This window comes from Sorghum bicolor, chromosome 8 (assembly GCF_000003195.3).
Source record: "Sorghum bicolor cultivar BTx623 chromosome 8, Sorghum_bicolor_NCBIv3, whole genome shotgun sequence".
Taxonomy (NCBI): Eukaryota; Viridiplantae; Streptophyta; class Magnoliopsida; order Poales; family Poaceae; genus Sorghum; species Sorghum bicolor.
Window position 1 is genome coordinate 5,929,047 of NC_012877.2, and position 16,904 is coordinate 5,945,950.

Consider the following 16,904-nt stretch of genomic DNA (forward strand, 5'->3'; position numbering starts at 1 on the left):
CAAGAATTCACTCAAAACTCAATCCTCTCTAGGCTCTTGCAACTCTCTTGCACCACAACAAGTTTCTCAGATGTTCAAATGGGCAAGAGGGCTCTCATGGACGAGGTGGAGAAGTATAAATACTATCCACGAAGTCCAAAGGTCGGTGTCGACGAAAGCTAGTCGGCAGTCTACCTTGGGGTATACCCACGGTAGTAGTTTATCGGTAGACGGTGCGCAAACTACGAACTCGATGGTGACGCAAGACACGGACAAGCTTTTTATCCAGGTTCGGCCGCCGAGTTGGCGTAATACCTACGTCCTGCGTCTGGTTGTATTGATTTGTGCTGAGAGAATATGATCTGTCCTAGGGGGGTCCCTTGCCCCTCCTTATATAGTCTGGAGGGCAGGGTTACAGATCTAGAAACTAATCCTAGTCGGTTACAATTACCATAGATAATTCGATATCAATTCCTATTCTAACCGACTAGAATCCTGCTTGATCTCCACGTCTTGTTTCCTTGCACGAAACACGGGCTGTCGGATCAAGCCTTGAACTCGTCTCGTAGTGGGCCAAGCTTCCTAGCTGAAGTCTAGCCGTAAGGGTATAGGGGTTTATACCCCCACAGTCGGCCAGCCGTTTTCCACTGAAAACGGGGTCACCGGACGCACATTATGTTGCACCGGACGCACTGCACCGAGCGTCCGGTGCTCATAACGGCTACCTGCACTTTTCTCTGACAGGTCACCGGACGCTAACTCGCAGCGTCCGGTACACCGTCCGGTGCTCGGGAAAACTTTACATGCTCCCTGCGCATGGGACCGGACGCTACCCGGTGCGTCCGGTGCTAGCGTCCGGTGCTCAGGGAAGGCTTGCAACCTCCCTGGGTAAGGGACCGGACGCTACCCGGTGCGTCCGGTGCTAGCGTCCGGTGCCTAACCCTAAGCACGGCACTGTTCTAACGGCTAAGGACCTCACCGGACGCACTCACAGAGCGTCCGGTGCAGCGTCCGGTGCCCCTTTGGGTACCCAAACTTCGTCGAAACGCGATCGCTTCAAAACGAAGTAGGTTCCTCTCGATCTAAGGACTGTCTTTGAGCTGCCTAGTGCTAGGTTTACCAAGTGTGCACCACACCTAAACCTAAAGCCTTGCCTAAATCAAGCTACTAGATCAAAGCCCCTCTTAATAGTACGGTCAAAGGAAAACAAAGTCCTAAACTACTCTAAGTGCCCTCCTTCACCATATGGCACTTAGACTTAGTCTAGTCTTGACGATGTCCATCCATCCTTTGAAAACCGAAACGATTTCCACTATTAAGTAGGCATGTACGTCCCTGTCCATCGAGTACCTATATACCATGACCTTACCTATGACTTTGCCTCTGCAAAACACACGTTAGTCATAGTAATCAAAAATGTCATTAATCACCGAAACCACTAGGGGCCTAGATGCTCTTTCATCATAGACTAACTAGGCTCAAAAGATTCGTCTCATGATTTATAGACAAACTATATAATTATTTATTTTTTATCCATATTAGATGATCTATGCATGTGCCGCAAGATTCGATGTGATGGAAAATCTTGAAAAACTTTCGAATTTTAGGGTGAACTAAACCAGGCCTAATACTGCTGCTTCTTGACCAAATACCGCAGTACACGGAACATTCCGAGGAGATGAAGGTGTTGCAACCACCCAATAGCATCTAAAGTGGATGATTTGTAATTTCACATTATCTTGTCATGTTTATATTATATTGTTTAAAGTTTAGCCACTAAACTTACATCACTTTAATTCTCAAGGCTCCACCATATGAACTAAAGTGTTGTTTAAATTTGTCCAATTCCAACTTCACAAAAAGACCATTAGTTTATTAGACCATTAGTCTAAAGTTTAATCCTCACCTTTAACCGACTAAACTTTAGACCATGAATTCTAACTAGAGTCTTGTAACAGATACTAGTATATTAACATTTTTCTTTTTTTAGAAAAGCTCTAAGTACTAAATGAGAGTGTTGTTTTTCCTATTACACAGTAGTGAATGGTCAGTTTGGAAAGTAGTAGGTCCGAGCTCCATACATGATTTTAACCTTAAAATAAAGTGACTTAATCATACATGTTTAATCCACAATAGTAACAAAAATGATTAATTAAACATATTTAATTGCCACTGCTCTATTTGCAAGAATTTCTTTATTTCGAAAAGGGAAATTTTACGCAAGAGTTTTATACTCAGTCATCCATCATTATACGGTTCCGGCCTAGAGCTATTTAAATAAACAAGGTAAAAAGTATCAAATAAAAGAACCAACATAAATACAAACAACGAACAACACTAAACCTATTAGAAGACACTCATCTATGCTTGGCAAATGTTTCCATTGTCAAGGTCTCCAACATTCAATATGCCCATTTCGAGATAAGTCTATCATCCTACTTTTTAAGTGTAGACCAAACATGTGTCTCGCAAGTAGGCTTGAAATAGCCTTTACATAAGAATGTAGACTTCGTTTTTCAAAGATTACATCATTTGTAGTCAATCAGAAAAAAGTTATACTTATTTCCAGACAAACTTGATATTGGAATTTTTTGGTACTTGTTGTAACCAAACTAAAAGATGTCTCATGTTCTTTGGTCGTTGTAAACTTAATGCAACTTAAACAACTCTCCAAACAAATTTTGCAACATGACAATTGAAAAACAAGTGTATGATGGTTTCCTTGTTGCTACAAAAACAACCATTTTCAGCATATCTCTAAGTTCATTTTCGGTGATTGGCCTTTCGTTCAAATAATATCCTGAAATTATTAATTGTAAGTTGCACCTAAAATCCAAAAACTTTTTAAAATACCTCATCACATCTATTCTTACGGCACATACATAAAACATTAAATATAGATTAAAAAATAACTAATTATATAATTTATCTGTAATTTACGAGATAATTTTTTTGAGCCTAATTAATTTATAGTTGGACAATAATTACCAAATATAAATGAAAGTGCTACAGTACTAAAAACTTTTCACCGAAAACCTAAACAAGGCCGAACGATTTTTGTACATGCATTGCAATTTGGAGTAGAAAGTTGTATAGTGCTATGCGTTTGATTGGTTTTCTACGTAAGTCGTTAGACCGAGTCTCCATACAGAGCGGAGAGTGTGCAGCTCAACTTGCTTTGAGAATAATGTAACTTGTCTATGGCCTTGTCAGATAACTAAGGGGATGTTATGTTTGGTTTGGGTGTTAAAGTTTAACAGTGTTGTAGTATTTTTGTCTTATTTAGTAATTATTATCTAATTATGGGTTAATTAGTTTTAAAAGATTCATCTTGTATTACTCTCTAGTTATATTTTTAGTTTGGTAAATAGTCTATATTTAGTACTCCATGCATGTGTCCAAATATTCGATGTAACAGGAGTTAAACTAGGAATCTTGGATAAAGGGTTGCAGGCGACCAATCCGACCCTACATTATCTTTAGGATAGTTTGCAACACGAGGTGACGAGGTACAAGAAAGTTATAAAGATCAAGAAATAGTTTGCTGAGATAAACATTCAAGCTTCACACGGTAAAAAAAAAGCGTCAATCTGGCACCACTTGCAGCTCTGTACAATAAATAAGTATTGACACTGCTGACTTCCTGTGCATGCACCACGCTTGTACACACTTAAACAATGATGCCAATTGCCAAAGCTGAACACAACAGCTAGGCAATACCTTCCTTCCTTTCCTGGAACAATCAAAAGAGTAGATGAGTACAGCAGCGTCCACACAAGAAACAGCCACTACTATTCCTTGACCCACACTCCTCCCTTTCCATTCCATGCAGAGGCAACCTTTCACCTTTGCCTTTACCTAGCCGATTGATCAAAAAAACGAAGCTGAAAAAAGCCGCATCAGAAACATCTCTGAAAAGAAAAGGGGGAATAATCTAACAGTTAACTGAAAGTCTTCTCCTTCCCTTGCATTTGCATCTTTTTTGTTCCTTGCTGCTGCAACAAAACCAAGAAACAGCAGCAAGCCTTTCTCCTTCCTCGGAGGAAACTTCCAATCCACAACACCACTCCTCCTCCCATCTTCTTCCTCCTCCGGTGCTCCCTATAAAACCCCTCGCCTCCCCACCCTCCCACAGGCCCCCACCACACCACCAAGAAAATAAATTCAGAGAAAGGAGGAGCAGACAAGTATAGCTAGCTAGCTGTCTCCTCCCCTGCTCCCAGACTCTGCCTGTCCTGCCCCCCATGGCTCCGAGGTGGGCCCCGCCCGCTGGCCTCGTCGTGCTTGTGGCGCTGCTCGCGCTGCTGCTGGCGGCGGCGGCGGTGGTGCGCGGGGACAAGCCCGTGAGGGGTGGGGCGTCCAGCTCCGTCGCCGGCGTGGAGACCGAGGCGTCCTCCGCCGTCTTCCCGCTCTACGGCGACGTCTACCCGCACGGGTGCGTTCCCCCTCGCTCTTGCTCTGCTCTTCTCCGTGGCCAGCCAATCTGTTTCCGTCCATTCCCCTTGGCTGACTCCAAGAGCCACTACGGACGAACCAATCAACTGATTGCCACTTTTGGTTCCATTCGGGAGCCCCGTGGATTTCCGTGCGCATTGCTCTGTTCTTCTTGGAGCGTCAGACAGAATTGTTTACTGCTCCAGAGATGGATCATCTTTTTCAGAGATTAAAAAAAAACAATTTTTTGATCAGCAAAATCGATTTCTTTCGCAGCTTGTACTATGTGGCCATGAACATCGGCAACCCGCCCAAGCCATACTTCCTGGACGTCGACACCGGCAGCGATCTCACCTGGCTGCAGTGCGACGCGCCCTGCAGGAGCTGCAACAAGGTACCGTTCCTTCCTTCGCCGTCCGTTCCATGATTCTCTGATTTTTAATTCAGGTCGGCCAAGGATGCTGCTGCCATCATGAGTTGTTCATGGAATCATGGTGGTGTTAGTTCAAGGATCATTGTTCGACCTTGGGATTGTTTTGGTCCAAAGTCTTTACCTTCACTGTTTTCTTGTTTATTTAGGCACTGCTTTAATTTATCAAATTCACAATTTCGCTTTCTGGAATATCAGTAACTGCTGGCTTGTTGATTACGCTGCTTCCACTGCAAATACTATAGTTCGGATACCATGTAGGCACTATATTCTGTTAGTTAGTTGGTATTTCTTTTCAAACGAAAAGTCACTTCTGTCGGAAAAAGAAGGATAAAGTGTAGTCCACAAATGACAGTCACGAATCAGTTCAGTTCAGGTCTTCTGGAATTGGCATTTTCTCCTGGATGTCCTATTTGGACTTTGCTTTCCAATTCAAGATTTATCGTCTGTCTCTTGTTAGTCTTGCATTACATCACCTGTGGAGCATTCTATTTCTCTCTAGCCCAAAATTTGTAATTGAACACAATGCTTAACATACTTTTTTTGGCATTGTCTTGTTGGTGCAGGTGCCACACCCACTCTACCGGCCAACAAAGAACAAGCTGGTGCCATGCGTGGATCAACTGTGTGCTTCCCTCCACAACGGGCTAAACAGGAAACACAAATGTGATTCACCATATGAGCAATGCGACTATGTGATTAAGTATGCAGATCAGGGGTCATCCACCGGTGTGCTTGTCAATGACAGCTTCGCGCTCCGACTCGCAAATGGCTCTGTTGTCCGCCCCAGTCTGGCGTTCGGGTACACTACTTGCATCCTTTGAGGTGTACTGCTTTTGCAAAATTAGATTCTTGAACTGGTATTTTTTTGGCCCCTTCCATTTGTGCAGGTGTGGTTATGATCAACAGGTCAGCAGCGGTGAGATGTCGCCTACTGACGGTGTGCTTGGGCTTGGGACTGGATCAGTTAGCTTACTTTCACAGTTCAAACAGCATGGAGTCACCAAGAACGTGGTTGGCCACTGCCTCAGCCTAAGAGGTGGCGGGTTCCTCTTCTTTGGTGATGATCTTGTGCCTTATCAACGTGTGACATGGACTCCTATGGTTCGCAGTCCTCTCCGGTGAGCATCATGGTCCTTTAAAGTTGCAATGAAACCTGTTTCCTTTGGCATTTTCAGATGACATCAGAATAAATTGTGGCCTTACTTTCTCCCTTTCAAATTGTCATAACATTATATTTTATGAATTATTATTCTAGCTTGACATAAGGTTGTATTTCCAGGAATTACTATTCCCCTGGCTCAGCAAGTCTGTACTTTGGTGACCAGTCACTGCGTGTGAAACTGACGGAAGTAGTCTTTGACAGTGGAAGCTCATTCACCTACTTTGCTGCACAGCCATATCAAGCACTTGTCACCGCTGTAAGTTTAAAAACTTCTTCTCATGTAGTGCAAATAATAATTCATGAGTAAACATGGGGATAATGAGGTTTTGTTTCTTGCAGCTTAAGGGTGACCTAAGCAGGACGCTGAAAGAGGTATCTGATCCCTCTCTTCCTCTGTGCTGGAAAGGGAAGAAACCATTCAAATCTGTGCTTGATGTGAAAAAGGAATTCAAATCTTTGGTGCTGAACTTTGGCAATGGCAACAAGGCGTTCATGGAGATCCCTCCTCAAAACTACCTCATTGTTACAGTAAATATTCCATAACCCGATGAATTATTATCAGTGGCAGTAGTAAGTTGTTGGTGGCTAAAATCTGTTTCTCTGTTTGTCAGAAATACGGTAATGCCTGTTTGGGCATCCTCAATGGATCCGAAGTCGGTCTCAAGGATCTGAGCATTCTTGGAGGTAGGAAGTTTAGACAAAACCAATTAACCCCATTTAAAAAGTTTATTTATGACTCGCACAACAATTAATGTTATTTTTTTTATTTCCCTTGCAGACATTACGATGCAGGATCAGATGGTGATTTATGACAATGAGAAAGGGCAAATTGGATGGATTCGTGCACCTTGTGATAGAATCCCCAAGTTTGGATCCTCCGCTCTTCTGTGATCATTTCACACCCCTGTACAGTGAACATACACCCACTTAATTCATTTCTATTTATCCGAACAGCGACAATACCATTGATGGATTTGATGAACGTTATTGTTGGCCTCAATTCCCGGGGATCATGGGTCTTCCGAATGAAGATTGCCCAGCCTATTACCGTTCAAACAAAGAGTGATTTGCCCAAGGGGAGGCCGCTAGAGTGACAGAAAGAACAGAAGGATGATCACCATGGGGAGGCTGGACACAGTGTTAGGATCGTGTATTCTTTAGGAAAGAGAGAACCTAGTCACATGTAAACATCATAATGTTCATATATGAAATATAATGATCACCCTGTTACGAGTATACTCTTTTCGAGCTTTTCTTTGTACATTCTTTACTTGGTGTTCTATTGATGTGATATATATACTACGGTTCCAGGTGTCTAGCGACTGTGTGATACACAGGCAGCAGATTGTCTTATTCTTCAGGGGCGTTGTGTGGATAATGGCCCCTGGAAACGATGATGTTTCAGAAATACTTGTGTTAGATTATGCCCTCAAGGCCTGTAGTAGCTGGGTAAACTTGTATTATTACTAGACACAAGGTATCTGTTGCTGGTATCACCTTGTTTGCTTCAGAGTTCAGAAAGTACTGAACATGTCGCAGCAGGCATTATTGTTTGGCATATTGTTAGTTGCTTTTATTTCTTGCAAACCTTGAAATGCTTTGTTATGGACAATCCAATGGGAAGCTACAGAAACAAGTCTGTCCTGGCCACTATTATACACACATTACAATGAAATGATGGCAGACTTTCAGTAGCAGCTGCTACTTCACAGAAACAAGCTTCTCTGGTCATTGCAAACTTTCAGTAGCATGCACATGTATACGGCGAGGTTTAGCCACTGAATGGCCGGAAATCCCTGAACGCGCCGACGAAGCTGGCAATGGACCCTGCTGTGGCGACGACCGACACGACGAGGCAAACGGCGGCGAGGGCCTTGAGGCAGATCCACTGGGCGCTGCGGCGCGTCACGGCGCGCTGCTTGATGTACATCTCGACGGGGAAGTAGACGGTGAGCGGCCAGAACGTGAAGGCGCCGATGAGCCCCACGACGCTGCCGAAGAATGGCAGCGCCATGGCGACCACGGTGGCGAGGCACACGAACGCCGAGCGCCACACCAGCCGGAGCGCGCTGGGCACGAAGGGGCCCAAGCGGAGCTCCTTGGAGATGAAGGCGCTCTCCGGCCACGCGGCGGCGGCCCGGCTCTCGACGAACGCGTAGATGGGCTGGCAGAAGACCTGGTACGCGCCGACGAGGTGCACGACGATGGCGGCGTTGGCGACGTCGACGAGCCAGAAGGGCTCGTAGAAGCCGAAGCCCGTTAGGAGGTTGTCCGGCGCGGCGTTCCCGAAGGCGGCGTACCCCATGCAGCCGCACAGAGCGTAGAACGCCGTGGTCGTGGCGATGCTGAGCGCCGTGGCCTTGTTCATGACCGCCGTCTCCGACGGCGGCGGCGCCTTGATCGTGTCCTGGATCTCGATGAGCACGTTGGAGAAGGAGTAGGCGAAGGCGATGTTGCCCAGCGCCTGCATCGTGCTCCAGACCTTGTGCATGACGGTGACGCCCGACGCGCCGCCGACGGCGACGCCGGTGAGCGTGCCCCTGAACCCGCCGTTGGCCACGGTCTGTGCGACGGCGAGTCCGATCCCGATGCCGGAGTAGGTGAAGGACATGACGGAGGCGACGATGGACAGCCACTCGATCTGATGGAAGCCGGGGATCTGCGAGAAGACGATCTGGGTGGCCCCGAACGCGATCATGTACGGCACGCTGGAGCTCCGGCACGCGTCGTCGTGGCCCCGGGCGTGGAAGCAGTTGGCCCTCCAGACGGCCTGCATGCTGATGGACGCGGCGATGGTGTAGCCGACGGCGACGGCGGCGAGGTTGGCGTACTGGATGACGCCGCAGAAGGTGACCTTCCAGCCGCCGAGGATGGCGCGGACGGCCTCCATGTACGAGTAGTTCCGGCGGCCGCGCGCGCCCGTGGCGTCGGGGTTGTCGCTGCCGCCGCCGGCGCGGTAGCACTCGGCGAGCAGCGTGGAGGTGTAGTACGTGGCGCCGCCGAAGACGAGCAGGACAGGGGGCCCCGCGGCCCAGCCGAGCTGCGCCACCGCCCAGGGGAGCGAGAGCACGCCGGAGCCGATCACGGAGGTGATGATGTGCGCGCTGGCTGTGAGGACCGTGCCCGTGCGGCGTGGGCGGCCGTCGTCGTCGAGCTCGGCCGAGTGCTCCGCCAGGTTGCCTGCCTCCAGCGAGACCTCGGTCGGTTTGATCTGTACCATGGCGGCGAGACGGGGTGGTGACGACGTGATCGCGTGGTGTTCGGAGAGGCAGAGGACTGAGCGGGTATATATATATAAGATGGAGAGCTGCGTCGGAATTCGAATTCGAATTCGAAATGAACAGCAAGTCGGATGTCGGAATAAACAGGGTATCGGACATACAGTCGGATTCTCTCCCGATTCCGGAAGACGATTCTAACAAATTTGGGGGTGTTTTCCTCGTAAAATCTAAAATACAAAATGGCAACTACTTTAGAGTCATGAAATGCAAATTAAAATTTTCAGAGTTATGTTTAGTTCCGTCCAAAATATAGAATTTATTGCTTTTATAAAAGCCTCTTGAGGCTCTTTTAGGTTTTTTTATCTCTTGATGTCAAAATCTAAAATGGAGAATAACCGTCTTTTTTACCAAAATTTTTAGTGTTTAGTTTTATTTTATAAAATGATATACCAAAACCTAAACTTTTTTTTTAAAAAAAGGAATTAAACACGCCCAAAGTATGTTAGACTGTCGATATACGATAATTTTCCATATAGTACTATATTAGATGAGTAATGTTTTTTTTTTTGCTCAGTTCATTTCTTTTCCATACCCTGGTTCGTGATCACTAAAGTTTTTTTTTTTTTTGCTCAGTCCCGCCTTCTGTTCTGTTTCTCTTGAAATATTCGGCCCAGATGGGTTTAGGTCCAGCGTGCATCATAAAGCCCATTTCAAATGTATGTTTTAGATTATTAAGAAGGAAATGTTCTTCTTTTCTATTTTTCCTTTCCTTTTTCTCTCCTTCTATTTATGGAGTTTTTGTTTTAATTTTTTTCTATTCAATTTGACTTCTTTTTATTTTTTTGTCTAATTATGTTTTATTTAAAAAAAGGTTTGTAAAGGATGCATGTTGTATTGTTTGTATAGTACCAGGGAGATCTTCGTTGGTGTATTTCTTGTTGTTTATTATGTGGTATCCATATACGTTCCATGATGTATTTTTAATTGTTCACGCAATACTCATGAAATGTTCCATGATATATTATGGGTGGTTCAGGTGGTAGTAGCAGTAGTATATCCACACAATATTCCATGGATTTTCATAGCCATTTTCATGTTTTTATGGTTTTTTATTTTCATTTATGATTTATTATTTTAATAGTTATTGTCGGCGTCTAGACTCGTGGTCTAGGCACTAACAAATATAAGTCTGCGTGACTGTCCAAACTTGGATGGCGATGCAAGTGAGACACAGAGGGTTTATACTGGTTCGGGCCAAGAATGCCCTACGTCCAGTGCGATCGGGGGTTCTGTATAACCTTGCACCCAAAGGTGCTTGTAGTAGGGGGTACAAGCAGGTTGCGAGAGAGGGCTGAGTCCCAGGTCTCGGCTTTGTGGTGGACAGAGTGTTGGTTGTTGCTCTGGCGAAGAGTGTGTTAGGCGTATGTGTGTGAAGACCTGATCCTAGCTATGAGCCCTGGCTCCCCTTTTATAACCTCAAGGGGAGACAGGGATTTACATGGGTAAATTTCCCTGAGTGGAAGAGTTACAGCCCCGACCCTGTTGAAGCCTGTACGTCTTGTCCTTGAGGGATGGTCACTCCTGTGGAGGTTTACCGAGCCCTGTAGGAGTCGTGGGGGTCGGATCACCGGTGCTGCTGCATGTCGCGTCAACAGTGGGAAGAGACGTCAAATAGTGGTGCTGATTAACCTCCCCCATTCCCTTTCTACTGTGAGGCTGTACGCCACAGTGAAAGAGGTAAGAGCACACAGTGAAAAAGGTGATGCTGCAGTGCCCAGGGTGGTTGGGACAGTCGTCGCCCTGCCCTGCTGCGGTATGGGAGACATCGCATCTGTCATGTCGTGGGTACGGGCGCCGTGTGGTGGAAGTCTCGCTGCCCAAGTGGAGTGGGGTCTGGTGCCCGAGTCTGGAAGGGGTCGGGCGAGACGGAACTTGACGTCCGAGGCCCTCCCTGAGGGGTCGGGCGAGTCGGAACTTGTCGTCCGAGGTCCTGGAGGGTCGGTCGAGTTGAATGAACTGGGGCCCGTACCCCGATGATTGTGGTTAGTATGTTTTTTACGTTTTGTATTGCTCTGATTTGGATATCCCTTTTTATGGTACCCAACAGTAGCCCCCGAGCCTCTGAAGGGGTGGGGTCACCTCTTTAGAGGTTCTTTCCCCGGGGACTGCTTGTTGACTGGGAGCTTTTTACTTTTCTCCGGAGGGTGCGCGCGAGCGCACCCGCCGGGTGTAGCCCCCGAGCCTTTTGAAGGAATGGTGTTATTCCTTCAAAGGCTTTTACCTCTTGCAGCTATAGTCTGGAGTATTTTTGAGAGATAAGTTGCGCGTTCTTTACACGTAGTGCCTGTTCCCATGGTGCGAGGAAGCCCCCGAGCCCTTTTCCCCAAAAGGGGCGATCAGGTTCTTTCTCGTCTTATAATTACGTCCCTCATTCTTCCTATCGCTCGGAGGAGGGGTGGGTCGTGCCGTACTACCCTCGATGGGCGAGTGACGACGCTTCCCGGGAGCTGCAGGCGGGTAGATCCAAGTGGATGCCCGAGTCCCATTCGATAGGGGTCGGCTAGTGGCCTTATGGGCACATCTCAAAAAGTACCCGAGGGCAGTCACGGTGGATGTCGGAACCGTTCGTTAGGTTCCGAGGGCTCGATGCCTCCCTCGATGGGATCCCACTCACGTGACACCCGCATGGGTCTCGGATATGACTTGTAAAGATGCGCCGATTCCCTGTGGGGCTCGGACCTTGGCCTCTATTGTGCTCATCTTCAGTCATCCCTCGCTCAGTCATCCTGAGGCGACTGTTCGAACCTGTGTCTCAGGTCAGTCTCGCAACCTCTGGAACGTAGGTGGCCGTGGCCTGGGGATTTTGGGCCTCGAAAGGCTTTCTTCAGACTCGTTCTGTAGTGTTGGGGTCGGGCGAGACGGAATCTGCGCCCGACGGGAGATCGCCTTGCAACTTTAGCTCGGGGTCTTGATGGGGTCGGGCGAGACGGAAAACTGCGCCCGACGGAGACCTTCCTGCGACGCTTGGTCAACGGGGGGTCGGGCGCCGCGTCCCCCGGAAGGAACTGCCCTGACATAACCTTTCAGGGCGCTTCTTTTGAGGCGTGGTGCGCGGGGAGTCGAAACGGCCGTGCCGTCTTGCGCTGGCTGGATGGGACGTTTCGCCTGCGAAATAAATGCGCGCGTGCGGCGGGCGCGAGAATCAGAGGGAGTTGGCGCTTCGAATTTTTCACCTGGTGGGGAGTGGGCGACGGTTGCTCTCTCTCCTGCTTGGCCTTCTGCGTAGGCGGCGTGTTCGTGGCGCGCCCCTTCTATAAAAGCGGCCGCTGGGGCTTAGTTTCTTCCCCCTTGCTCCTGCGCAAAAAAGTCTTTGCCTCCTGCCTTTTCTTCTACCGCCGTCTTCTCCACATCTGCCGCGCAGACGCTCTTTTTCCTCCCAAAGCCATGGCCGGCGTTGAGGCGTGGCCGCCCAGCAATGTAACCAAGTCCGCGCTGGAGGCGCGCGTGAAGGCCGGGATTCTCCGTCCTCTCAAGGATGTTGAGTTCCCAGAGTGGATCGTTCCCTCGGCGAACGACAGGGAGCCAAACCCGCCACCGGGCTATGTGGTTTGCTTCCTGTCGTTCCTGGACCGGGGGTTCAGGATTCCGGCCGGTCGTTTGATCAGGGCGATCCTCCACTACTACGAGGTGGAGCTACACAACCTGAATCCCAACTCGGTGATGCAGGCTGCCGTCTTCACCACGGTTTGCGAGGGATTCCTGGGGGTTCCAGTCAATTGGAATCTCTGGCTTCACCTCTTCAAGGCGGAGATGTCGGCCTGCTACGTGGGGAAGGAGAAGTTCCCCCTGCGAGCCGGCGGCTGCACGCTGCAGATTCGTCAGCAGCGGGCCGGGTTGTACATCTGGAGCTCGATGCCCTCGTCAAACCGGGGGTGGCAGAGCGGGTGGTTCTACCTCCGGAATGACGGTGGTCTACTACCAAGATACACCGGGAAGATGGTGACGGAGGTTCCCCAGAAGTGGGCGTGGGGTGCTCCGGCCGAGGAGCAGAAGAGGCTCGCCCCGCTTCTCGCGGGGCTTCAGAAGTTGCAGGATGCGGAAGTCACCGCGGCCACGGTGGCAATCGCCTTCCACAAGAGGAGTCTGCTTCCGCTGGCGCAGCGGCGAGCGTACATGTTCGAGATGACTCGGGACGTCCCCTGGGCCGGGACGAAGATGTTAGCCGAGCCGATATCGGCATCGGACATCGCCGCCCGGGTGGAGAAGACGACGCACTCGGACATGAAGAATTCCCGGGTGGTGCCGATGCGTCCTGAAAAGGGCTATATTTCTCTGGTAAGTGTGGATTTTTTGCACCTTCTTCTCTTTTCCTTCTTGCCTTTTTCTTGACTCCTGATCGTTCGTAGAGGATGGGGGTCGTCAAGGATTCCCTGCCCCCTGTCCCAGAGGACAAGGAGATCCGGACCAAGAATTGGGCCCGGAACGAGGAGCAAAAGAAGGCCAAGGAGGACAAGAAGGCCAAAGCAGCGCGGATAGCGCAACGGCGGGAGATCTCCGCCAAGAATCATCGTGAAGCCGAGAAGGCGGGGGTCGCCCCGCCCCCCTCTCCCGAGACTTCGGTCTCGGAGATAGAGGGCGGGGGCGACAACGCCGACTGGCTTGACGAGCTGATGGAGGAGGACGACGTGGTCCCCCCTGCAGGCGGGGGGACCGAGGTTCCAGAGGGGTCAAAGGCCCGAGGGGGGTCGGAGGCCCCCGAGGAGACCCAGGTGCCGGGGGGCGGACAGATCGTCCCCCACGTCATCGTGGATGACGAGGACATTGCACCTCGGGAGGGCTCGGCCCCCGTGGGCCCCTAAGAGGGGGAGAAGGCGTCGGGGGGCGAATCTGAGGTGCCCCCGCAACCGGTAGCGCCAGAGGGTCAGGCTGATCCCTCCCCAGCGTCCGGGGTGGGAACCGGCGCCTCGGTGGAGGCGTCGCAGGCTGAGACCCCTGTGGTGCCTCCTGCGACGCCGGTAAGCGAGACGGGGGTGCCATCGACGGCCCCTGGCACTTCGGGAGGCCCTCAAGGAGCTCTGAGCTCCCAGAAAAAGTCCGCTCCCCGAGCGAGGTACGTATAGGATTTCTGAACCTTTCGCTGATTTTTTTGTTTTTCTCTTTCTTCTGATTTGGCGTTGCTCCCTCAGCCGTAAGCAAAAGGCGCCCTCGGTGGCGCTGGCCCCCCTAAAGGCTGTAAAGAGGGGGGCTCAGTTGACTCCTGGGTCGGCTAGGCCTGTGTCGCCGCCGCCTCCGGGCTACGAGGAGGGAGGGCGCCACCAGGGGCAGGATACGGGGGCGCCGAAGCCCCAAGTACCGGAGGAGACGCCCCTTGCCCCCGGGGCTGCGCTTCCTCCGGAGGATGCTGATCTGGGGGGTGCGGTCCGACCTGCGCATGCTGAGGAAGGCCGAGCCATCGTGGCGTCCAGCGCGGCGCCTGAAGCCCCCGCGGCGGGAAGGGAGGAAGATGCCCGATGGGGCAAGAGCCCCATAATCTGGCCCAACCTCGGCGATGCCGAGGGAGGAGCCAGATTCGTTCTGGATGACCCGTCGGAGAATTACCTCTGGTAGGGTCTGGAATCGTGCGGGCGTGCCAGCGTCGAGGCCATCAACCGAGCTTCTCAGCTCGTGGCCCGGGACATGTTCAATTTGGCCCAGGTAAGGCTTTCACCTATGTTGCAAAGTATTTTTGTTCTTATTTTGCAATACTAACTCCCTGCGTGACTTCCGATCTTGTAGGCGCTCAAGGCAACGTCCCTGGAGAAGTCAGTTTTTCTTCGCCGAGAAAGGGATGCCTGGGCGTCTTTCGAGAAAGAGAGGGCTGCCAGGGAGGCGGCTGAGGGGGAGCTTGCGAGGGAGTGCGAGATCTCCGCCGAGCTTCGGCAGAAGTGCTCGGCCCTGGCATCAGAGGCTCGGGAGGCCCAGGAAAAGGTCGCCCCCCTAGAAAAGAGGGTCGGGGGCCTTACCCAGGAATCCGAGGAGCATAAGGCGGCGGCCGAGAGGTACAAGGGTGAGGTCGCTCGGCTTGAAGCTTTGCTCGCCGAAAAAGACCTTGCCCTGAACCAGACTTAGGCTGACCTCGCTGGGGCTCTAGGCCAGGTGGCCCGCTGGCATCAGAGCTCGGCGGAGCACGAGAAGCGAGCCAAGGGTAAGACTTGCGCCTTTTACGTTGGCCCCCTTTGCACTTTTGAGTTAGTCTTTCCTACCTTTTTGTTTCTTGTTCTGTTTTTTAATCAGAATTGGAGAGGAAGGTGGTCGAGACGACCTCTGCTGCCGAGGCCCTGCAAAAGTCCCTTGACGCCGAGGCTTCGGACCGTTCGGCTCTTGAAGCCGCGGTCACCTCGGCGTGTGAGGGGCTCGGGGTGTCGGCGTCGGGATCGTCGCTGCGGAGTCGGGTCGAGGCCCTTTACTCCCGGGCCGGGGAGAGGATGAGGGAGGCGCTCCACACCGGGGTGAAGAAGGTGAAGGGTCGAGATGGCGGACTAGAGGGGGGGTGAATAGTCCTTTCAAAAAAAAAATTACGCCGGCTAACCAAAAACAAAAGCGGAATTAAATCTATCGGCCTAGCCAAGACTACACCCCTCTATCTAAGTTCTCTAGCACCTTGAAAAGATCCTAAACAAGCAAGCAAGGTGCTACCTTAGCAAGAGCTCACCTAATCAATTCTAGGAGCAAGGTCACACAAACCTATGCAACTAGTACTTTGCAAACCGGGGGAGCTCCTACACAAACTAGTGAGGCAAAGCGCACAAAGCCTAAGCTCACTAGCAAGCTCAATAACAAGGCAACTAATGCCAAATTAGAGAGCGCAACTTACTTAGCTACACAAACTAAGCAATGTGACTAATAAGGTTACGCAAACCAAATTAGTCACGCAAGGGAACTACTTCTAGCTACACAAGCAAGAAGGTAACTAGCAAGCTACACAAGCTAACTAATTACAAGAGCAACTACACAAGCACAAGTATATAAATGTAAGAAAAAGCTTGTGTTAGGGACTTTGCAAACCAACGGGAAGAACAATGTTGACACGATGATTTTCTCCCGAGGTTCACTTGGTTGCCACCAAGCTACGTCCCCGTTGAGACAAGCTCCAAGGTTGCCGCCGGTCCTCTTGCTAGTGGTGACCCGCAAGTCACACTCTCCCACGTGGAGTGCTTACCACAAGCTCTAGCACTTGATCCGGCCGGACCACTTGTCGCTCTTCACGTCTCGCTCAACTAGAGTTGCTCTTCACGATCCCCGCGGGGTGAGCACCGTACCCCTCACAATCTCTTCTCTGGAGCACCGCACAATCTCCTTGCGTGCTTTGACGGAGTCACAAGCCACCAAGCCATCTAGGAGGTGACAACCTCCAAGAGTAACAAGCACCACCGGCTTGCAACACGAACACCTAGTGCCACTCGAAGCAATCTCTCAATGCAACGCACTAGAAACACTCACTCGCTATTGATTCGCACTCTTGCAAGCATAAGTGAGATAGAGGCTTTCCTAGCACTTCCCAAGCATGGACACTAAGTCACAAGGGTGCTCAGCACCAGCCAAGGCCCGGCCACCACTTCTATTTATAGCCCTAAGGGCTAAACTAGTCGTTGCCCCTTCACTGGGCAAAAGTCGTGAGCACCGGACTCACTATAGG

General features: G+C 50.3%; 2 protein-coding genes across 2 annotated transcripts; one reads left to right on the top strand and one right to left on the bottom strand.

Moving 5' to 3' along the window:
• LOC8079897 (aspartic proteinase Asp1) lies at window positions 3,957-7,323 on the top strand. Its single transcript, XM_021466231.1, has 9 exons — window positions 3,957-4,414; window positions 4,690-4,807; window positions 5,410-5,645; window positions 5,734-5,964; window positions 6,126-6,264; window positions 6,348-6,536; window positions 6,620-6,692; window positions 6,787-6,874; window positions 6,963-7,323. Exons 1-9 carry the CDS (start codon window positions 4,224-4,226, stop codon window positions 7,072-7,074), a joined length of 1,377 nt encoding a protein of 458 aa, XP_021321906.1. The 5' UTR covers window positions 3,957-4,223; the 3' UTR covers window positions 7,075-7,323.
• Window positions 7,337-9,228, bottom strand: LOC8079898 (amino acid permease 3). Its single transcript, XM_021465951.1, has one exon. It carries the CDS (start codon window positions 9,226-9,228, stop codon window positions 7,780-7,782), a length of 1,449 nt encoding a protein of 482 aa, XP_021321626.1. The 3' UTR covers window positions 7,337-7,779.